This window comes from Ranitomeya variabilis, chromosome 8 (assembly GCF_051348905.1).
Source record: "Ranitomeya variabilis isolate aRanVar5 chromosome 8, aRanVar5.hap1, whole genome shotgun sequence".
Taxonomy (NCBI): domain Eukaryota; kingdom Metazoa; phylum Chordata; class Amphibia; order Anura; family Dendrobatidae; genus Ranitomeya; species Ranitomeya variabilis.
This window is the reverse complement of record NC_135239.1, coordinates 200,126,705-200,151,546: the sequence shown is the minus strand read 5'-3', so window position 1 is coordinate 200,151,546 and position 24,842 is coordinate 200,126,705. Positions and strand designations below refer to the sequence as shown.

General features: G+C 40.4%; 1 protein-coding gene across 16 annotated transcripts in view; it reads right to left on the bottom strand.

Moving 5' to 3' along the window:
• Positions 1 to 319: 319 nt before the first annotated feature.
• Positions 320 to 24,842, bottom strand: part of MITF (melanocyte inducing transcription factor) — a 203,437-nt gene continuing 178,914 nt past the window's right edge. For 7 of the 16 annotated variants that reach the window (XM_077276104.1, XM_077276102.1, XM_077276107.1 and 4 more), the window contains 6 exons: positions 24,102 to 24,131; positions 23,825 to 23,942; positions 19,795 to 19,851; positions 18,977 to 19,052; positions 16,254 to 16,401; positions 320 to 6,245 (listed from right to left, as the gene is read on the bottom strand). In XM_077276104.1, coding sequence (XP_077132219.1) covers positions 5,850 to 6,245; positions 16,254 to 16,401; positions 18,977 to 19,052; positions 19,795 to 19,851; positions 23,825 to 23,942; positions 24,102 to 24,131 — 825 coding nt within the window. In that variant the 3' untranslated portion in view covers positions 320 to 5,849. The remainder of the gene's footprint in view (positions 6,246 to 16,253; positions 16,402 to 18,976; positions 19,053 to 19,794; positions 19,852 to 23,824; positions 23,943 to 24,101; positions 24,132 to 24,842) is intronic. The other 9 variants (XM_077276111.1, XM_077276112.1, XM_077276114.1 and 6 more) reach the window with 3 other exon arrangements.

The window sequence follows — 24,842 nt, the reverse complement described above, 5'->3', positions numbered from 1 at the left end:
CTCAAGGACCTCTATGGTTACAATGGAGGAGCATCGCCGACCCCCGATCATGTGACAGGGGTCGGCGATGCGCTCATATCCGGCCGCACGGCCGGATGCGGTAGTTAAATGCCGCTGTCTGCGCTTGACAGCGGCATTTAACTAGTTAATAGCGGCGGGTGATCGCGATTTCACCCGCCGCTATTGCGCGCACATGTCAGCTGTAAAAAACAGCTGACATGTCGCGACTTTGATGTGCGCTCACCGCCGGAGCGCACATCAAAGCGGGGGTCCCGACATGTGACGTACTATACCGTCACATGTCGGGAAGGGGTTAAGGCACTTCATTCTGAATGAGAATTTCTATTGTGACTACTACAAGACAAAAAGTCCTTTCTACACAAGAAAAAAATCAGATTACCGAACATTCCGCGTCGGAATATTCCCAATTTTGATCAAAATACATTTATGACTACTGTTATTGCATAGATCTACATGAATAATTAACACATCAAATCTATCTGTAGATCGCGGATGTAGATTAAATTCCAAATATATCAATAAGTAACAGTTATGTCAAGATATACCAGTTTTCCTACAGAACGCCTTCAGATAAGATCGGAATAAACAGCATAAAATGTGTTTATTATTCACATTTCCCCAAAGGAAAAAGAAAAATTAAACACCGAATCATTAAAAACCAAAAATAATTTCAGATTTCAAACAAGTTTAATAAACCTCTAGAAATAAATATAATTTTTTTTCTAAACAACCTAAAATCACTAAATCCCCCTAAAAAAAACCCTTTAATCCCATAAGAATAATTAATGATAATAATCCCTAAGATCTCTGTAATAATATTAAAAAAAAATAACCCTTCTTTACATATATATAAAAAAAATAAAAATAGTTGGCAAAACTGAGCACTTTTAAGATGCATTCGTATAATATAAAAAAGTGCATTTTGACTCATCAAAATTTGTCAAATTATTACACAATTAAAAAAACAAAACTTAAAAAAAGGCAAAATCTATCTTGAAAATTAATAAATTATTTTCTATTTTTGAAGTACCCACCTTCTTTTCTGCCCGATAACGTTTAGAAAGGATGAACTTTCAAAAAACATTTTACTTACATTTGTCAAAATATTTTTCAAAATTTAATTTTCAAAACTTTTTTTAATTTCTTAAATTGCAATTTCATTTTTAATTTTCTGTTTGATAACCTTTTAGTTTTAACTGTAGTGATACTGAATTTAGGGAAAATCCTGGATTGCAATTATTTGGAGATTTTTTAGGGTTTTTTTTCTTTTATTTCTTTTCTAAAACCTTGTACGCTATTTGTCAAAATATTTTTCAGAATTTGATTTCTAGAACCTTTTTTTGTTTCATAAATTGCAATTTAATTTTTCATTTTCTGTTTGATACCTCTTTGTTTTAACTGTAATGATCCCAAATTTAGGCAATAAAATATTGCAATTATTTGGAGAATTTTTAGGGTGGTTTCCTTTTATTTCGTTTCTAAAACCTTGTACTGTATTTATCAAAATAGTTTATAAAAATGTGAGTTCTAGAACTTCTTTTTATTTCATTACTTAAATTGCAATTTAATCTTTAATTTTTTGTTTGATACCTCTTTGTCTTAACTGTAATGATCCTAAGTTTAGGCAAAAGCCTTAATAAATTATTGCAATTATTTAGAGAATTTTTAGGGTGTTTTTCTTTTATTTCTTTCTAAAAGCATCAGATCGAATACTCCAAGTCTCATTGGAAATTTAAAATTGCATGGAGTCTTAATTCCAGAAACAATGTACTGTCAGCACAAAGTAGCATTTGGTGTACTTGACCCATTTTAGCTCCCCTTTTATTGACGCGGAGTGAATAGAGATTTAGGACGGCCGTACACCATAGTCTAAGGTTGATCAAATTGAACAATTTCAACCAAAACAATTGTTCGTTGGGTAAAATTTAGCCATGTGTTATCCAACAGATGACACACAAATAACATTTTAGTCCAGTAGTTGCTAGATTCTTTGAACATTCAAGAAAAAACATTTTCATCCTTCGATGTCATTGAACATTAATGGCCAAGCTGAACAACTGTATCTACTAATGGAAATTGTGTGTGGCCACATTTGTGTAGAGTTTGTTCACCAGACAATTGCTCATTCAATGCTTGTTCAATCATCAACCCACTTCTAACTTTTTTGCCCACCTTTAAGGAAGGGTTCCTCCAAATCAATTTTTTAACCAAAAATGTGGATTCAAAAACATTAATTCATAACTTTATGATCTACTCAAATTTTGCTTAAAGAGTGTATCAACAGAGTATATGTGTAGTCTTGGGCCATCCATACTCGTAGAACCCTACTGTAAAGCCTTATTTTTTAGCTATAACATTAAAGCTAATTTTATCTAAATACAGAGACTCGTTGGGCATAATTGATCTCTAGACTAAAAAGTCCTCAGGAACCTTTACTACTTTTCCGGCATGATAGGTACTCTAGTATAGGTACTAGAATAACCTTGACATTTGTACAACCCAACGTACCGACAGTATCTTCCACTTTTCGAACATCTTTCACAACATATGGTAATCAAAAATTCCAGTATTTTCTAGACCAACCAACAAGGGTCTTTAGGCCTTCCATAATCTGTAAAGGACACTTCTAAGTCATGACCTAACGCAGACATAGACTACTCAGCGTAATAAAGGCTCCAGAAAATCCCACTCATGTCAATGGACATAGATGACTATGAACAAGGATCGGACCTTTGCTCAAGATTGGTGGAATCTCAACTTCTACACTTCGACTTCATGGTTTCTGTTCAATCTTTCTGTCCTAATAGTGATTGTGGTGTGGTGTCTCATCATCCATACTTCCACTTTATGAACGTTTTTTCTACTTGCTCGTCTATGATAACGGTGGGTGTCCCTTGTACTTATTTTACTTTTTCATCTCTGATGGTGGTGTTCCATCTTCCATACTTCCCCTTTATAAATGTTTTTTTTCTACTTGCTTGTCTATGATGGTGGTGGGTGTCCCTTGTACTTATCTTACTTTTTCATCTTTGATGGTGGTGTTTCATCTTCCATACTTCCAATTACGACATTTTTTCTACTTGCTCGTCTAGGATAGTGGTGGCAGATGTCCCTAGTACTTTCTTTTTCACTTTTTCATATCTAATGTTGGTGGACCCATCTTCTATACTTTCACTTTATGAGTGCTTTATCTGCTTGTCTCTGATGTTGGTGGTGCGAGATGTCCCTTGTACTTTTTCTTTTTGATCTCTGATGGTGGTGAGCCCATAGTCTATACTTTTACATCATGGATTTTTTATTACCTTTTTTGTCTCCAATCATGGTAATGGTGTGGTCTTTAAGACTTTTTCTATTTTATATATCTCGTGGCAATAGTGTTGGGTTTTCCATCATCAATACTTCCACATTATGGATATTTTATTACTTTATTAACTTTGATGGAGGAAGTTTGGGTTCCTTGGACTTTTTCTATTCTCTTTTTAATCTCTGAAGGACTGTTTTTACTTTGTTGTGTCTTTTGGAGTCCCACCATCTATACTTTCACATAGGTTTTTTTTATGGCGGTACTGGTTGTCCCGTGGAATGTTTTTACTTTTTTTTTGCCTCTGATGGCAGTGAAGGTAGTCCCTTGGATTTTATTCTACTTTTCTGTCTCTCATGGAGGTGGTGGTTGGGGCATCTACTATAAATCCACCCTAAGGATTTTTTGTCTACTTTTTTTTTCTCGAATCGTGGTGTTGTTTTTTAACTTTTCATTTTCCGATGGGGGTGGGATTTTGACAAATGTTTTAATTCTAGTAAAATGTTTCTAACCATCAACAAAACCTATCCGGCACCAGATTATCAAAGCTTCTGTATTATCTGATGGACGTATCCGTGTAGTAAAGTGACTTGCTTTAACGTTCTAGACATTCTTTTTATAAAACAGTCCAATCAGTGGAAATCTCAGTTATCATATTAAAATGGCTGCTTGCTGTAGTTTCTAGATTACTGGTAAAAAAAAGAGTAAATATTCCAATTTTGCCATCACAGGTAAGGGAAAATATGCAGTTACTACAATAGGTACACAAATTGATCAAAATGTTAAAGGGGTTGTCCATATTTGGAAGTCACTTTTTTTTTTACTTAAATACGCGTGTTTTGGGCTTAAAAAAAATAATTGGGTTTCATTAAAACTTTTGCAGAGTTTGGCTAGCTCTTATGGGCTTTTTGTTTCCCTGCATATTGAAAGTTGACTTGGTCTCTGGTTATAAATCAGTTGAGAGGAGTTCAGAAAAATACATAAAAAGTTACAAACTTTCCCGTCAGAATAAGCTCGCTGATGGCTTCCTAGTTAACTCATTCTGCAACGAACAATGGACAATGCCAGTCAGAGGCTGAAAAAAGGCAAACAGTGCAACATACTAATGAAACCCAACTGCAAAAATTGTATTTAGCCCCGAGTACATGCATTTGAATGGACATCCCCTCGAAATCCCCACCGATTCGTGAAAATGAAGTGGTCCCTTCATGGTTTTCCCTCTGAACACAACAGTTCATGGAAAAACGGTGAAGGGTCAAAAATGTTGAATCAGCAATGACCCCCATTCATTTTTATGATTGGTGGAGGTCCGAAAGGTCAAGCCCCACCTTTTTTTTAAAGGTATGGGAAATACTCAAGCACTATGCCATCACACCATGAGATAGGAATACACTATATAAAGCTTAGTTCAGGCCCAGAACGAGAAAAAACATCACTTTCGAATGGGTTGTTCCTTGAATTTTGTCAATTTTTTGCTCTGATTTTATCGTTATGCCCTCTTTTAGAGTAGAATTTTACAGATAAGACCTAAATAAAACATTAAAGTGTGTCCGCAGACCCGAGCCATATTAGAAAACTACGCTACACCATACTACAAATACCTTAGATATTATTTGGGCAACCTCCAAATTAGAGGCGCACTATGAAACTTTTTTTTTAAATCCTGAGATCACATTATAAAGGTAAAAAAAAAAGAAATAAATAAAAAATATTGCTTGAAATGTCTTAACAGGTTCTGTTATATATTTTCTGAGTAATGGAAATTGAAACATTGAGCCAAAAACCAACTACAGTGTCTACTACAGTCAAGGGCGTACATAACATAAAGGCAGTCGGAGGGTTCATCCTTATGTGGTCCCACCTTTTTTTCTGTAATTGGAAGCATAAATTTGCATAAGACCCTCCCACGAGGAACTGCAATTTTGGCAAAGCAGAGGATAATTATTACAAAAGTACAGGAAAGGTTGTAAAAGGAGGAAACAACCACCAGGCCAATCTACTATGGGTCACAAACTTAGGCACCATAATGGGAACCCATTATGCTCTTATCTATGGGACCTCCACTCTTTTATGTACGCCATTGACTGTATCCAAGAAATTCTCACTTCTTCTAATCCTTCATTATTCCATCAATGGAAGCTTCTCCATGGCATACAGACAATTGGTTTCTACACATTCATCGCAATGCTTGTAATGACAAATGGTTCATTGCAATCTCATCCCAAACAGACAGATACCAAACCGCTGATACAGGGCTACTGGCTGAAATCAATCTGACTTGACAATCAGTTATATCTTTGAATTGGATAGAACTAAATCTCTCATGCGCAATACTTTGAAGGCAAAGTAAGTAATAAAATACACAAGTATCTTTACAAAAAAAATTCTAAAAATAATAATAAAGCATAAGTGCTGGCCTATGGATGAAACACAGAGAAATTTCTATCAAACTGAACTATCTAGAAATCTACTGCTCCAAAATAGTACAGGATGTGGAAGTCCGTAAGAGGGTGTTGTCCACCCGATGCTAACAGTGGTGGTCGTTGTCTTCCATACTGATGCTGCTTCTCCTGCTGTTTGCTTTGGAGGTGCCGGGAGATACTGAGTGAAGAGCCTCGTGGACTCTTGGAGAAAGAGGATCGTCCATGAATATGTCGTCCAGTTTGGAGCCCATCTTTGTTGGCATGCTATAGGCGGTGGGAGAGTCAGTAATGTTCCTTATGTTGTTGCTAAAAGTGATGGTGCCATCGTTAAGATCTAGGGTGGAGGTGCCGGAAAGATCGTGGTGGTTTTGCAACATTTCTTGGTTGCAGCTGTCCAACATGGGTTCCTGCTTGATGACGCGGCTCACCAGATCGGAAGAGCAGAGGCCAGTAGCTGGCATGATGGAAAGTCCATGGGCTCGTGCTTGCATTTCCAGCTCCTAAAAAGGTGCAAAGCAAAAATGGTGACCATCAAAATATGAACAAAGATTGGCAAATTAAAAAAAAAAAAGATTTTACTAGTTTATTTTTCTAAAAATTTGAATTCCGACTACAGACCCCAAAAACATAAAAAAACGGAGAAGAGTTAAATAGAAAACAATAAATTCTATTCCATATTCACCAGTTCTAGGTTTGTGACTCAACTATAGTGCCACCAAAGGTCCCCAAACGCTCTGGACTTTCAATCTCCCGAGCTCCAGTCTTTTGATCTTCCAGTCTTTGGTCTTTCAGTGCTAACTGCAGTGGCCTCAAGTACGCATCGAGCCCACATGACTGCTTGAGGCCTTCTCAGTGACAGAAAACCCAAAGACCAAAAGTTGGAAGATCCCTAGACTATAGGCCAAAAAAATCCAAAGCAAAGACTAGGGAACTGGGCAGGGAAATAAAGCGGCAGGAAAGGAGAGGGGTGGGTTAAGAACGGGTATTTTTAACCCTTTACTGGCCTTCGAAATAATAAAAAAAAAATGGTGGTCAACTAACACCTATTTTACCAGATATGTGCCAATCGAATTGAGAAAAATTTAGATATAGGAGAATCCGTATTTTGGGGAAATTTGTGATAAATTATGATTTGATTCACTAATCTCTAAATATTTTTTATTTATTTTCTAATTTATTTTACTTCCTTATATAGCGCCATTAATTCCACAACGCTTTACAAACATCATCACTATCCCCATTGGGGCTCACAATCTACATTCCCTATCAGTATATCTTTGGAGTGTGGGAGGAAACCCACCTAAACACAGGGAGAACATACAAACTCCTTATAGGTGTTGTCCTTGGAGGGATTTGAACCCAGGACCCCAGCACTGAAAGGCTTCAGTGCTACCCACTGAGCCACTGTGCTGCCCATAGAATATAAACCTGACACTGCGTTGCTTTTCATCATTATGGATAGATGGTAAATGGCGGACAAGTTGCTGATCATCAACAGAGGTCCCAAAGTCCTCTGTGTGAATGGAGCTGTAGTGAGCATGTGCGACCACCACTCCTATAGACAGTGAATGAAGAAGTGGTCGCACATGCTCACTACCGTTCCATTCACACAGGGGACTTTGGGACCTCCAGTCTTGTGATTATTGCCCCAGCAATTGTACATTTATCCCCTATCCTGTGGATTTAGGCTATTTATGGGACAAACCTTTCATTTCTAAGGTGGCTTCATAAATGGGGGACTAAAGATGAGAAAGCAACACTCCACTCGGAAAAGGGAACAGGACTCACTCCGTAATGAGCACCCAGACTTACAGGAGAGGGTACACAGTTCGGGTTCAGATCTATCATCGGCCCAAACCGAGATTCATTAAGAAAAACGTTTTGGTGACTGACTTATAGAATAAGGCTATGACACGTGTCAGTGCACATGTATTTTTCACAAAGCTAATTTTATCGTTGTATAACACAAGGGCCCCCTGGCACCGGTATAACCTAGGTCTATTTAGTGCAGATATTCGCACCTTCAGCTCATTATCAAGGTGCCTAGTGATGAATGAGAGAAAAACTGTGGAGGAAGCAAAAGAAATGTAAATGAGCTATAATTGGTCTGACATTGAAGGCTTTGTATCAGGGGAGAAGGGGCCGAGAGATCAGGGAATGAGACCTCTATATAAGAGAGAGATGATATCCTCTGCGTAAGAATCCAGAGATGCTTGTAAATTGCAACCTGTCACTTGTTCATCCATCTATTATCTATCTATTATCTGTCTATCCATCTATCTATTTCTTATCTATCATTTATCTGTCTATTAACTATCTATCATCTATTATCTATCTATTATCTATCTATTAACTATCATCTATCATCCATCTATTATCTCTCTATTATCTATCTATGTATTATCTAACTATCTATTATCTATCTATTATCTACCGTATTTCGCGGACTATAAGACGCACCGGACCATAAGGCGCACCCCAAATTTGGGGTGAAAATTGCAGAAAAAAAGATTTTTTATAAGATGGGGGTCCGTCTTATTGTCCGAATTTACAGTATCTTACCTGAAGGCTGGCGGTGGCAGAGCAGGGTCACAGGAGGCATGGTGTCGGCAGAGGTGGGGTGATGCGGTACGGCGTGCACCTGAGCAGGGTCCCTTCCTGCTTAGGTGGGCGACGCCACGGCCTGGTGTCCATGGGAGGGTTGCAGCAATGGTTACCGGCAGAGGTGCTGGGATGAGGAGGTGCTGGGATGAGGAGGTGCTGGGATGAGGAGGTGCAGGGATCAGGAGGTGCTGGGATCAGGAGGTGCTGCGATCAGGAGGTGCTGGGATCAGGAGGTGCTGGGATCAGGAGGCGCAGTGACAGGTATGGTGTGAGAGGGTCCCTTTCCCCGGTGAGGTGATGCAGCAGCCCGGCAAGGAGCAGAGCCAGGTGAATGCTGTTGTTATCGGTGGTGGCGGCCATCTTCCGGGGGCCGCGCGAGCGCAGATGAAGCGCTCTGCTTCCCGGGGCTTCAGGAAAATGGCCGCAGGAGGCCGCGCGTGCGCAGATGGAGATCGCGCGGCCATTTTCCTGAAGCTAAGAACTTCAGAAAAATGGCCGCCACGATCCCCATCTGCGCACGCGCGGCATCCCGCGGCCATTTTCCTGAAGCCCCGGGAAGCAGAGCGCTTCATCTGCGCACGCGCGGCCCCCGGAAGATGGCCGCCACCACCGATGACAACAGGATTCACCCGGCTCTGCTCCTTACCGGGCTGCTGCATCACCTCACCGGGGAAAGGGACCCTGCTCACTGCTCCTCCTCATCTCCGCACGTCTGCCGCCGCACCTCTGCCGCCGCACCTCTGCCACCGCACCTCTGCCGCCACGGGTAAGCCTGCATTTCGACTATTAGACGCACCCCCCATTTCCCCCCCTTTTTTTGGGGGGAAAAAGTGCGTCTTGTAGTCCGAAAAATACGGTATCTATTTATTATCTGTCTATCTATCTATCTATCATCTATCTATCATCTATTATCTATCTATCTATGTATTATATATCATCTATTATCTATCTATTATCTATTTATCTATCTATCTATCTATCTATCTATCTATCTATCTATCTATCTATCTATCTATCTATCTATCGTATATACTCGAGTATAAGCCGAGATTTTCAGCCCATTTGTTTAGGCTGAAAGTGCCCCTCTCGGCTTATACTCAAGTCATTGTCCCAGGGGGTCGGCGGGGGAGGGGGAGCGGCAGCTGTCACATCATACTCACCTCCTGCCGGCGCGTCTCCGCACATCCCTGCTTCTCAGATGGTCTCGGGTGCCTGCAGCTCTTCCTGTGTTCAGCTGTCATGTGGTACCGCTCATTAAAGTAATGAATATGGACGCGACTCCACTCCCATAGGCGTGGAGCACATATTCATTACTTTAATGAGAAGTACGATGTGTGTCATGATTCTCAATGGCGAGAGAACATAGCCCAGCATATATGAGAACTAGCTCTTGGAAGATGGAAACTATACTGACCATGAACTAAACCTGCCGCACAACTAGAAGTGGCCGGGTAGCATGCCTACGTTTTTTTATCCCTAGATGCCCAGCGCCAGCCGGAGAACTACCTAATCCTAGCAGAGGAAAAGACAGTCCTGGCTCACCTCTAGAGAAATTTTCCCAAAAGGCAGACAGAGGCCCCCACATATATTGGCGGTGATTTTAGATGAAATGACAAACGTAGTATGAAAATAGGTTTAGCAAAAATCGAGGTCCGCTTACTAGATAGCAAGAAGACAGAAAGGGCACTTTCATGGTCAGCAGAAAACCCTATCAAAACACCATCCAGAAATTACTTTAAGACTCTAGCATTAACTCATAACACCAGAGTGGCAATTTCCGCTCACAAGAGCTTTCCAGACACAGTAACGAAACAGCAGCTGTGAACAGGAACAAAATGCAAAAACACACAAGGACAAAAGTCCAACTTAGCTGGGAGTTGTCTAGTAGCAGGAACATGCACAGAAAGGCTTCTGATTACATTGTTGACCGGCATGAAACTGACAGAGGAGCAAGGTTATATAGCGACTCCCACATCCTGATAGGAGCAGGTGAACAGAGGGGATGATGCACACAAGTACAATTCCACAAGTGGCCACCGGGGGAGCCCAGAATCCAATTTCACAACAGTACCCCCCCCTCAAGGAGGGGGCACCGAACCCTCACCAGAACCACCAGGGCGATCAGGATGAGCCCTATGAAAGGCACGGACAAGATCGGAGGCATGAACATCAGAGGCAGTGACCCAAGAATTATCCTCCTGACCGTATCCCTTCCATTTGACCAGATACTGGAGTTTCCGTCTGGAAACACGAGAGTCCAAGATCTTTTCCACAACGTACTCCAACTCACCCTCAACCAATACCGGAGCAGGAGGCTCAACGGAAGGCACAGCCGGTACCTCATACCTGCGCAACAATGACCGATGAAAAACATTATGAATCGAAAAGGATGCAGGGAGGTCCAAACGGAAGGACACAGGGTTAAGAATCTCCAATATCTTGTACGGGCCGATGAACCGAGGCTTAAACTTAGGAGAAGAAACCCTCATAGGGACAAAACGAGAAGACAACCACACCAAGTCCCCAACACAAAGCCGAGGACCAACACGACGACGGCGGTTGGCAAAAAGCTGAGTCTTCTCCTGGGACAACTTCAAATTGTCCACCACCTGCCCCCAAATCTGATGCAACCTCTCCACCACAGCATCCACTCCAGGACAATCCGAAGATTCCACTTGACCGGAGGAAAATCGAGGATGAAACCCCGAATTACAGAAAAACGGGGACACCAAGGTGGCAGAGCTGGCCCGATTATTGAGGGCGAACTCCGCCAAAGGCAAAAAAGCAACCCAATCATCCTGATCCGCAGACACAAAACACCTCAAATATGTCTCCAAGGTCTGATTAGTCCGCTCGGTCTGGCCATTAGTCTGAGGATGGAAAGCAGACGAAAAAGACAAATCTATGCCCATCCTAGCACAGAATGCCCGCCAAAATCTAGACACGAATTGGGTCCCTCTGTCAGAAACGATATTCTCAGGAATACCATGCAAACGAACAACATTTTGAAAAAACAGAGGAACCAACTCGGAAGAAGAAGGCAACTTAGGCAAGGGAACCAGATGGACCATCTTAGAGAAACGGTCACACACCACCCAGATGACAGACATCTTATGAGAAACAGGCAGATCCGAAATAAAATCCATCGAGATGTGCGTCCAAGGCCTCTTCGGGATAGGCAAGGGTAACAACAATCCACTAGCCCGAGAACAACAAGGCTTGGCCCGAGCACAAACGTCACAAGACTGCACAAAGCCTCGCACATCTCGTGACAGGGAAGGCCACCAGAAGGACCTTGCCACCAAATCCCTGGTACCAAAGATTCCAGGATGACCTGCCAACGCAGAAGAATGAACCTCAGAGATGACTCTACTGGTCCAATCATCAGGAACAAACAGTCTACCAGGTGGGCAACGATCAGGTCTATCCGCCTGAAACTCCTGCAAGGCCCGCCGCAGGTCTGGAGAAACGGCAGACAATACCACTCCATCTTTAAGGATACCTGTGGGCTCAGAATTACCAGGGGAGTCAGGCTCAAAACTCCTAGAAAGGGCATCCGCCTTAACATTCTTAGAACCCGGTAGGTAAGACACCACAAAATTAAACCGAGAGAAAAACAACGACCAGCGCGCCTGTCTAGGATTCAGGCGCCTGGCAGACTCAAGGTAAATTAAATTTTTGTGGTCAGTCAATACCACCACCTGATGTCTGGCCCCCTCAAGCCAGTGACGCCACTCCTCAAAAGCCCACTTCATGGCCAAAAGCTCCCGATTCCCAATATCATAATTCCGCTCGGCGGGCGAAAATTTACGGGAAAAAAAAGCACAAGGTCTCATCACGGAGCAGTCGGAACTTCTCTGCGACAACACCGCCCCAGCTCCGATTTCAGAAGCGTCGACCTCAACCTGAAAAGGAAGAGCAACATCAGGCTGACGCAACACTGGGGCGGAAGAAAAGCGGCGCTTGAGCTCCCGAAAGGCCTCCACAGCATCAGGGGACCAATCAGCAACATCAGCACCCTTCTTAGTCAAATCAGTCAATGGTTTTACAACATCAGAAAAACCAGCAATAAATCGACGATAAAAGTTAGCAAAGCCCAAAAATTTCTGAAGACTCTTAAGAGAAGAGGGTTGCGTCCAATCACCAATAGCCTGAACCTTGACAGGATCCATCTCGATGGAAGAGGGGGAAAAAATGTATCCCAAGAAGGAAATCTTTTGAACCCCAAAAACACACTTAGAACCCTTCACACACAAGGAATTAGACCGCAAAACCTGAAAAACCCTCCTGACCTGCTGGACATGAGAGTCCCAGTCATCCGAAAAAATCAGAATATCATCCAGATACACAATCATAAATTTATCCAAATAATCGCGGAAAATGTCATGCATAAAGGACTGGAAGACTGAAGGGGCATTTGAAAGACCAAAAGGCATCACCAAATACTCAAAATGGCCCTCGGGCGTATTAAATGCGGTTTTCCACTCATCCCCCTGCTTGATTCGCACCAAATTATACGCCCCACGGAGATCAATCTTAGAGAAGCACTTGGCCCCCTTTATACGAGCAAACAAATCAGTAAGCAGTGGTAACGGATATTGATATTTAACCGTGATTTTATTCAAAAGTCGATAATCAATACACGGCCTCAAAGAGCCGTCTTTCTTAGACACAAAGAAAAAACCGGCTCCTAAGGGAGATGACGAAGGACGAATATGTCCCTTTCCCAAGGACTCCTTTATATATTCTCGCATAGCCGCGTGTTCAGGCACAGACAGATTAAATAAACGACCCTTAGGGTATTTACTACCCGGGATCAAGTCTATGGCACAATCGCACTCCCGGTGCGGAGGTAGTGAACCAACCTTGGGTTCTTCAAAAACGTCACGAAAGTCAGACAAGAATTCAGGAATCTCAGAGGGAATAGATGATGAAATGGAAACCAAAGGTACGTCCCCATGAGTTCCCTTACATCCCCAGCTTAACACAGACATAGCTCTCCAGTCGAGGACTGGGTTATGAGATTGCAGCCATGGCAATCCCAGCACCAAAACATCATGTAGATTATACAGCACCAGAAAGCGAATAACCTCCTGGTGATCCGGATTAACACGCATAGTCACTTGTGTCCAGTATTGTGGTTTATTACTAGCCAATGGGGTGGAGTCAATCCCTTTCAGAGGTATCGGAGCCTCCAATGGCTCCAAATCATACCCACAGCGTTTGGCAAAGGACCAATCCATAAGACTCAAAGCAGCGCCAGAGTCGACATAGGCGTCCGCGGTAATAGATGACAAAGAACAAATCAGGGTCACAGATAGAATAAACTTAGACTGTAAAGTGCTAATTGAAACAGACTTGTCAGGCTTCTTAGTACGCTTAAAGCATGCTGATATAACATGAGTTGAATCACCACAATAGAAGCACAACCCATTTTTTCGTCTAAAATTCTGCCGCTCGCTTCTGGACAGAATTCTATCACATTGCATATTTTCTGGCGTTTTCTCAGTAGACACCGCCAAATGGTGCACAGGTTTGCGCTCCCGCAGACGCCTATCGATCTGAATAGCCATCGTCATGGACTCATTCAGACTCGCAGGCACAGGGAACCCCACCATAACATCCTTAATGGCATCAGAGAGACCTTCTCTGAAAATCGCCGCCAGGGCGCACTCATTCCACTGAGTAAGCACAGACCATTTGCGGAATTTTTGGCAGTATATTTCAGCTTCATCTTGCCCCTGAGACAAGGACATCAAGGCCTTTTCCGCCTGAAGCTCTAAATGAGGTTCCTCATAAAGCAACCCCAAGGCCAGAAAAAACGCATCCACATTGAGCAACGCAGGATCCCCTGGTGCCAATGCAAAAGCCCAGTCTTGAGGGTCGCCCCGGAGCAAGGAAATTACAATCCTGACCTGCTGTGCAGGGTCTCCGGCAGAGCGAGACTTCAGGGACAAAAACAATTTGCAATTATTTTTAAAATTTTGAAAGTGAGATCTATTCCCCGAGAAGAATTCAGGCAAAGGAATTCTAGGCTCAGACATAGGTGCATGAACAACAAAATCTTGCAAATTTTGTACCTTTGTGGCGAGATTATTCAAACCTGTAGCTACACTCTGAAGATCCATTTGAAACAGGTGAACACAGAGCCATTCAAGGATTAGAAGGAGAGAAAGAGAGGAAGGCTGCAGTATAGGCAGACTAGCAAGTGATTCAATTAAGAGCACACTCAGAACTAGAGGGAAAAAAAAAAAAAAAAAAATTGTAGCAGACTTCTTTTTTCTCTCCTTTCTCAGCCAGTAATTTAACCCTTTTTTTTGGGCCGGTCAAACTGTCATGATTCTCAATGGCGAGAGAACATAGCCCAGCATATATGAGAACTAGCTCTTGGAAGATGGAAACTATACTGACCATGAACTAAACCTGCCGCACAACTAGAAGTGGCCGGGTAGCATGCCTACGTTTTTTTATCCCTAGATGCCCAGCGCCAGCCGGAGAACTACCTAATCCTAGCAGAGGAAAAGACAGTCCTGGCTCACCTCTAGAGAAATTTTCCCAAAAGGCAGACAGAGGCCCCCACATATATTGGCGGTGATTTTAGATGAAATGACAAACGTAGTATGAAAATAGGTTTAGCAAAAATCGAGGTCCGCTTACTAGATAGCAAGAAGACAGAAAGGGCACTTTCATGGTCAGCAGAAAACCCTATCAAAACACCATCCAGAAATTACTTTAAGACTCTAGCATTAACTCATAACACCAGAGTGGCAATTTCCGCTCACAAGAGCTTTCCAGACACAGTAACGAAACAGCAGCTGTGAACAGGAACAAAATGCAAAAACACACAAGGACAAAAGTCCAACTTAGCTGGGAGTTGTCTAGTAGCAGGAACATGCACAGAAAGGCTTCTGATTACATTGTTGACCGGCATGAAACTGACAGAGGAGCAAGGTTATATAGCGACTCCCACATCCTGATAGGAGCAGGTGAACAGAGGGGATGATGCACACAAGTACAATTCCACAAGTGGCCACCGGGGGAGCCCAGAATCCAATTTCACAACAGATGTGACCGCTGAACACAGGAACAAGCTGCCGGCGCGTGCCAGAGACCATCGGAGAAGCAGGGACATGCAGACCGCGCCAGGAGGGGGTGAGTATGACAGGGGAGGGTGAGCCATGCGATATTCACCTGTCCCCGTTCCACCACCGCGCTGTGTCTTCCGCATCCTCTGGCTGTGACGTTCAGGTGAGAGGGTGCGATGACGTATCTATTATCTACTATCTATCATCTATCTATTATCTATGTATCTATCTATCTATCTATTATCTATTATCTATCTATCATCTATCTATAATCTATTATATATCTATCTATCTATCTATCTATCTATCTATCTATCTATCAATCATCTATCCTCTATCCATGTATTCCAGTTTCCTCCCTCACTCATTAATGTGCCAATATTGACTAGTATAGAATAGGTGCCGCTAGAGTCTCTATTCTCTTCCTCCGTGAAAAGGCTATTGGATATTTTAGAGGAGCATTGCAAGGCCAAAAAGTCTCCCTACACCAACTTGGTGATCCCAACAAAAAATTAACTTTACCCCTTACACTCCCGCACTCCAAAATACTTACAAATAGGGAGCTGAGATTGTGAGCCCCAATGATGACAGTGAGTGAAGATAATGTACGTACAGCGCCACAGAATATGTTGGTGCTATATGAGCAAGTGTAATAAATAATAAATAAATAAATACAAGTGATGTGAGGTGCCGCACATTGTGCTGAAGCTTAGGTAAAGAATGAGACGGATACAGAAAGGTTACAGCATGTTATACAGCCTCCCGCCTGAGACGTGCAGGGAGACTTTTAGGGGTGCAGGTTCTGCACTGTCCGCTGACCTGTATTCGGAGCAGCAGGTGGCGGTTCGCGTGCTCCAGCTTCTTCTGCTTATTCTCCACCTCCTTGGAGCGTTGTTGCTCTCGCTGCAGTTTGCGGATATAATCCACCGAGGCTTTCAGGATCGTTCCCTTGTTCCACCTCATGTCCCTAGAATGGAGAATTAGGCGGCATTAAAATAATCTTGTGCGACCGATGTCATATTTACTGATGTCGCTGAAGCTCTGTCCTGCCGGGATGACTGCTGAGTATGAGCACGAGCCCACCACCTGTCCATGTCTACACTGTATACAGACTGTGTAAGTCCGAGCCCCCCTGTGTAAGTCCGAGCCCCCCTGTGTAAGTCCGAGCCCCCCCGTCTCATCACAGGCTCAGGACGCTGCTCTCCCCATCCCCACTGCTCTATACTGAAGCTCTGCTCCTTCGCACCGGCTGCTGAGTATAAGCACTAGCCCATCCGCTAGCTCTCTTTCCCAGTGCTTTATAGTGAAGCTCTGCTTCTTCAGACTGGCTTCTTTATATATGAACTAGGCCAACCTCTGGCTTTCTGTCTGTCTCTTTTAATCTATCCTTTATACTGTTTAGTGCAATCATAAAGTAATTTTGAGTCTCTTCCTGTGTCTTCAAATTCTCGGGATTTTGCTCTCCCCATCCCCAGTGCTTTATACTGAAGCTCTGCTTCTTCAGACTGGCTTCTGTGCATAAGGACTAGCCCATTGTCTAGCTTTCTTTCCATCTATCGACATCTATCATATATACTTTAGTACAAGTATATGGGGGTATTGTTAGTCACCTCCTGTCTCCTCAAAGTCTCAGGAGGGTGCTCTTCCCATCCCCAGCGCTTTACACTGAAGCTCTACTTCTTCAGATTAGCCCAGCCTCTAGCTTTCTGTCCATCTTTCTATCTGTCTCTTCAAAGTCTCAGGAGGGTGCTCTCCCTCGCCCTAGTGCTTTATACTGAAGCTCTGCTTCTTCAGACTGGCTTCTGTGTATATGGACTAGCCCATTCTCTCGCTCTCTGTCCATCTCTCTATATCTGGCCTATATACTTTTAGTACAAGTATATGGGGGTATTCTTAGTCACCACCTGTCTCCTCAAAGTCTCAGGATTTTGCTTTTCCCATCCCCAGTGCTTTACACTGAAGCTCTGCTTCTTTAGACTAGCCCATCCTGTAGCTATTTGTCCATCTTTCTATATCTACCCTGTATACTTTAGTACAAGTATATGGGGATATTCTTAGTCTCCTCCTGTCTCCTCAAAGTCTCAGGAGGGTGCTCTCCCCCGCCCTAGTGCTTTACACTGCAGCTCTGCTTCTTTACACTGGCTTCTGTGTATAAGGACTAGCCCATTCTCTCGCTCTCTGTCCATCTCTCTATATCTGGCCTATATACTTTTAGTACAAGTATATGGGGGTATTCTTAGTCACCACCTGTCTCCTCAAAGTCTCAGGATTTTGCTTTTCCCATCCCCAGTGCTTTACACTGAAGCTCTGCTTCTTTAGACTAGCCCATCCTGTAGCTATTTGTCCATCTTTCTATATCTACCCTGTATACTTTAGTACAAGTATATGGGGATATTCTTAGTCTCCTCCTGTCTCCTCAGTCTCAGGAGGGTGCTCTCCCCTGCCCTAGTGCTTTATACTGCAGCTCTTCTTCTTTACACTGGCTTCTGTGTATAAGGACTAGCCCATCCTCTATCTCTCTGTCCATTTCTCTATATCTGGCCTATATACTTTTAGTACAAGTATATGGGGGTATTCTTAGTCACCACCTGTCTCCTCAAAGTCTCAGGATTTTGCTTTTCCCATCCCCAGTGCTTTACACTGAAGCTCTGCTTCTTTAGACTAGCCCATCCTGTAGCTATTTGTCCATCTTTCTATATCTACCCTGTATACTTTAGTACAAGTATATGGGGATATTCTTAGTCTCCTCCTGTCTCCTCAAAGTCTCAGGAGGGTGCTCTCCCCCGCCCTAGTGCTTTACACTGCAGCTCTGCTTCTTTACACTGGCTTCTGTGTATAAGGACTAGCCCATCCTCTAGCTCTCTGTCCTTCTCTCTATATCTGCCCTATATACTTTAGTCCTTCCTCAGGAAGGAATTTTTTTCCCCAATGTGTAGCTTACTGTTTGCCACATGGGTTTTTTTTTGCCTTCCTCTGGATCAACATGTTAGGGCATGCTAGGTTAGGCTATGGGGTGAACTAGATGGACTTAAAGTCTTCCTTCAACCTTAATAACTATGTTACTATGTTACTATATGGGGATATGCTTAGTAACCTCCTGTGTCCTAAAAGTCTCAGGAGGGTGCTCTCGCCAGTCCTAGTGCTTTAAACCGAAGCTCTGCTTTTTTAAACTGGCTTTTGTGTATAATCACTAGCCCATCATTTAACATGTAAATATTTAGAATCTACAAGCAATAAACCAACCAAGTCGACCCTTTCTCACCTATGTTGAATCACGATAATACAATATTCTTAAAGGTGGAGAGGGTTGTTACTGCCCCCAGTGGTTGATCTGATAACTACAGGTATTTACAGGGTTATATTAATCGAGAAGGACATTGAAGTAGTATGCAATCTACCTCCTGCCTCACGGGACGGCTGCTCTACACCTCTCCAAGATTCACACTGAAGCTCGGCTCGTTTTGTTCTGATGGGAGAACCTCAATCTGCAAAATTACTGCTCCCCAATATAAAAATATACTGAAAATCCAGATTATACTCACGGGTCATTCGATTTGGGTATGAGGGTTCCCAGTTCTTTTATACGATCGTTGATGTTAAACCTTCTCCTTCGCTCAACTGCAGGAGGATAAAAGTAAGTAAGATAATACGTAAGTGGTAACTTCGAAAAGCGATATTCCTATAATCTGGTATTTTACAATCTGATAATCCGGAATGTGCCATTTCAAAAGTTTTAAAAAAATATGATAATCCGGCACCAATAAATTCCCATAGATGCTGGATTAATAGGTCTTTCCTGTTAATTCACCCTCCCTATTTAAATCATAGATTAAATTAAAGCAATGTTGAAACCTGCAGTAATGATATATGACCACTAGAGGGAGATGTTGCACTTCTAAAATTTAACGATCCCCATAATTTGGCCGTATAATGATGTTTGGGTCGTTAGGATGAGATTTACAGTGATGAAACGCAACTATATAATATATATAGTGTATATATATATATATATATATATATATATATATATATATATATATATATATAAACAATATAATTGCACAAGTGCGTACTAACGAATATTGCATAATATATTGTTTATGAGGTCACATGACAAGGAACCGGGATTTCACTTATGTGAAAAAAATTCTTCAAAATGTTTAAGTTTTTGCAATTAATGCAAATTACAAGTCATTAAGTGTCTGCATTGAAATTGCATGTGATCAGACCATTAAAGGGTGTGAAAATGGCACTGGCACCATGCCAGCACTATATGTGCTGGGCTTATCTCTCCAGCCTCATACATAAGTTGCCATAATAACATCACTTGACAAACACACAATGGACTGTTTCAACGTACTAAGGTTATGATTGTCTTTCTTTTGCCTCTCCTTGGCGAGCGCTCTGGCCTCCGACTCTGAAAAAAAATATTTTTTTTAAGTTATGAATTAAGCGATATGTAGAATGCAGGAATACAAGAGCTGACTGGGATCGACGTGACCGCAAAAAAATGTAGCAGAGCTGAGTTTGTGATTTGCCATCAGATCATGGTGAAATGGCTGCTTTTTGTCTTACATAGGACTGCTGACAGATGAGCTACAATCTCCTGCTTCATTTACTCACTGATTTCATCTGTCTAATTTTTGGTGTTTTTTTTCCTTGTTTTTAATTCGTACCTTGAAACCCTTTTTTAATTTGTGCCTTTTTTAAAGTTTATATTACATGCTTTTTGTTTTTACATTTTTTTTTTGTGCCTTTTTTAAGTTTATTTTACATTCTTTTTGTTTTTAGTTTTTTTTAATTTGTGCCTTTTTTATGCTTTTTGTTTTTACATTTTTTTATTTTGTGCTTTTTTTTACGTTTTTTATTTATAATTTTTTTTTTCTTTGTGCCATTTTAAAGTTTATTTTACATACGTTTTATTTATACATTTTCTTTTATGTTCATTATTGCGGCAGCGTTTAATGGTTTCCAGAAGGTTTTTTTTTTGCCTGATGCATCAATTGCAACTTTTTAAAAAGTTGCAAAACTTTTCTGCATTAATGTCCTCCAGTCTCCCTCCTTCCCCTAGAGTGATTTTATGGAAGCCCATAAACTTTGCAACATTTTTAACAGAACAGGCGACTTTTTGCAAACATAAAAATAAACAAATAACATTTAAAAAGTAACTGTAGCTTTAATTTTTATTTATATTTTATGAGATATATTACAAAGTTTCTTATTTTCACGTTTTTTGAAAAAAAAAATAGACAAAAATGAAGAGCACATTTGATTTTGTGCAGAATTTTTGCCATTTTGAAGGATATGGCATGGAAACATTTCAATGATTTCCCCAAGAAAAGAAAAATTACAAAAATAAAAAAAGCAAATGATGAATCGAGGGTCTTTATTTTTTAAACTGATAACATATCAATTCCTGGAATGAAATCTTTATGTTGGCCACTAGATGGCAGTCTGCACCCATCGTTATCATTGCCATGACTTATCATAAGCAAGATGCAGAATCATTAGATTTCCGCCATCACTGGTCCGGCATTGTGAAGATTGCATGGACCATGGTGGTGATAAAGTTGGGGTGTGTTCACACTGTCTTTATCTGCCTTTTTTTTTTTTTTTTTTACGGAAAATGCCGCAATACTCACAATACAAGTTATCTTTTTGCACTTTTTTTGTGAAAAATATATACTGGTGCTTAATTGCCTAATAGAAATCAAAAGATACTTGGAAAATGGTGTTAAAAAACACTGAAAATAAAAAGTTGGAAAATGGTGTTAAAAAACACTGAAAATAAAAACTTGGAAAATGGTGTTAAAAAACACTGAAAATAAAAACTTGGAAAATTGTGTTAAAAAAAAACACTGAAAATAAAAATTTGGAAAATGGTGTTAAAAAACACTGAAAATAAAAAGTTGGAAAATGGAGTTAAAAAAATACTGAAAATAAAAATTTGGAAAATGGTGTTAAAAAACACTGAAAATAAAAAGTTGGAAAATGGTGTTAAAAAACGCTGAAAATAAAAAGTTGGAAAATGGAGTTAAAAAAATACTGAAAATAAAAACTTGGAAAATGGTGTTAAAAAAACACTGAAAATAAAAACTTGGAAAATGGTGTTAAACACTGAAAATAAAAACTTGGAAAATGGTGTTAAACACTGAAAATAAAAACTTGGAAAATGGTGTTAAAAAAACATAAAAAACACTGAAAATAAAAACTTGGAAAATGGTGTTAAAAACACTGAAAATAAAAACTTGGAAAATGGTGTTAAAAAACACTGAAAATAAAAACTTGGAAAATGGTGTAAAAAAACCCCCCACAAAATAAAAACTTGGAAAATGGTGTTAACACTGAAAATAAAAAGTTGGAAAATGGTGCTAAAAACCCCCACTGAAAATAAAAACTTGAAAAATGGTGTTAAAAAAACATAAAAAAACACTGAAAATAAAAACTTGGAAAATGGTATTAAAAAAACACTGAAAATAAAAACTTGGAAAATGGTGTTAAAAAACCCCTGAAAATAAAAACTTGGAAAATGGTGTTAAAAAACCCCTGAAAATAAAAACTTGGAAAATGGTGTTAAAAAAACCCTGAAAATAAAAACTTGGAAAATGGTGTTAAAAAACACTGAAAATAAAACTTAAAAAAAAAACTATAAAAAAAACTTTTTAAAAAAACTTCTGAGAAAAGGAGGCATATTCTGCTTGAGAGCTATTTTTACTCGGCAGAAAAAGGCGCAGTGTGAATACAGCCTAAAGATACTATTTTTATAAGGCTACATTCCCTACAAGGCTTTGTGCTCAGCTTATATTGTCAGATCAGGCTCATAGTTTCCTTTAAATACATATTTGTGTCATAAAGTCATTTCTGCGATTGTATCTATCGTCTGGCTGCAGAATGAGTTAACTGGGAGTCCGTCAGTGAGCTCCGTCTGACTATTTGATGGAGAGTTTGCTTTTTCTGAGCTCCTCTCCGCTGATTTATGACCGCAGACCACATCAAAGTTGAAATGTGCAAGAAACAAAGATCCTGTAAAAGCCAAACGGTGCAACATTTTTAAATATAATAGCAAAAAAAGGATTTTTAGCCCCAAAAACGTGGATTTAAGAAAAAAAAAATGGCTTCAAAAGTCAACAACTTCTTTTAAAGGGGTCGTCTGGGCATGGGGATCTGATGATTTATCAGGAGTAGTTGCTGTATTTGGCAATTGTCGAGATTTCAGGCAAAATGGGTGAAAAATTAAAATATGAAAAATGCACAAACAGGACAAAAATACAAACCCCTGAAGTCGGTGCAGACATTACGGCTTCAGAGTCGTGCGCTCAATGCCAGGAGTCTGTATGGAAAATAATCTACTCCCGTGACCCGCTTGCAGTGCTGGGACTTATAGTTCCCAGAACTGGAGAGACGCACTGCATGCCCTGACCAGCAGGGGGCAGTATTTTATGTGCAGAGTCCCGGGCAGCGCTAGACGACCCTGTCCTGCAGCAACGACCTGTAGAGGGGTTCCTGCTGAAATCTACAAGTTTTCCGTTTTATGACAGCTGCAAAGCAGCAGGTTGCTTTACTGCTTGCTGCGCTACAGGGGGGGTAACACCGCATAAGTCATAGGCGGACTATGCGGGGGATTCTTTGGAGGATATTGGGGTCAAATTTTCAATTTTTTGTTCAAAGTTCAACTTTAAAATTGTTTACGATTAACCTTAATATGATTAGTTTGGAAAAGATCTGAGTGAATCAAATTTGTAAAGAATTTTACCCAAAATTAAAATTTGCCAAAAATTTTTCCTATTCAATTCTATGACTTTTTGGGGGGGATTCTTAGGGCCGGTAAGGGGTTCCTAGCCGTGTAACGAAGGCCAGGAAGGAGAAGAAGACATAAGAAAGAAGATGGAGAAGCCGCTAGGATGACTGAGAGACGTATTCGAAGGGGTGGGAAGAGGGGAGTGTTAGGGGGGTATTTTTTAGGCTTTTAACCCCTTCCCAACTAATTCAATTTGCACCAAATGTGCTCAATTTTTAATAAATCTGCACATTTTTAATTTAGGCAGATTCACCTATCTATAGACCTCACCTGATTCCCGACAACTGCACCAATCAGATAAGAGGGTCCTAATCATTACCCCGGAACAGCACCATGGGTACAGTAGTGGCTGACACTGGTACTGCAGCTCAGCCCCATTTAGGAGAATAGGCGTAAACTGCAATACCAGGTTCAGCCACACTGATTTGTTCGGCGCTGTGCCAGGGTAACATGTGTACGTGTGATGTATGGAGTCAGATTCCCGGGGATAGCGATGGATCATCGATCCTTTCACTTTCCTGGATGTATCTCATGGATCCGGCTGTAGTAACTCGCACCAAGCCTGAACCTCTCTATTACGTAAGTCATTTACCTGTAAGCTCCCTTTTGATAATGGGAAGATTAGCAGGACATGAATTACTGATGTCTAACCCTGGAGCTGGCATACCTTGATTTCCATAAATGTCAATCAAACTTGCAGATACGGGCATCTGTAAAAAAAAAAAAGAAAAAAAATGTAGATAAATGTTCTATATTTATCTAAAAGGGTAAAATACAGATAAGTCTACAGGATCAACGATGAAGGGGTTAATGGAGATCGATCACATTTAAAGTCACAGCTGAAGTAAAATAATTTTTGGGAAACTTACATGGGGGAGGTATGATCCAGCTTGTCTTACCTGCAAAAAAATAAAACCTAAATCTGTTCTAACAATGTATATTGAAAAGTGATAGGTAAACAAATCAAATTATCATTGAAGTCACCCCCACCCCCAAAAAAGAAAAATATTATATTATATTTATACACAAATTATAAAGAAAAATTTTCACAATTTACATTTTCTCTAAATGTAACATACATACATTCATACATATACATATATATATATATATATATATTATAATAATAATGAACACTAATATATTTATAATATCTAATGTAATAATTATAATATAATTACAATATAACTTTATAAAATATAATATATGCATATACATTACACTATTATTATATATTCATTTTAAATTATTATATATTCATTTTTTATTATTATATATTAACTTTAAATTACTGTATATATGTTTGTGTATTTATGTACCGTATATATATATATATATATATATATATATATATATATATATATATATATATATATATATATATATATATAAATAATTTTTTTACTTATATTTAATTCTATTGAGCCATTTCTGGGATAACCTCCATTACAGCTTAGAAGGGGGAATTTGTTTTTTTTTTGTTTTTTTTAATTTATTTATTTATTTATTTACTTTCAGTTCAATGCACTTATTTGGGGGTAAAAAAAATCACTTCTGCGGTTCGGTTTCATTAAACATTTTGCACCGTTTGTCTTTGACCAACTCTTTTT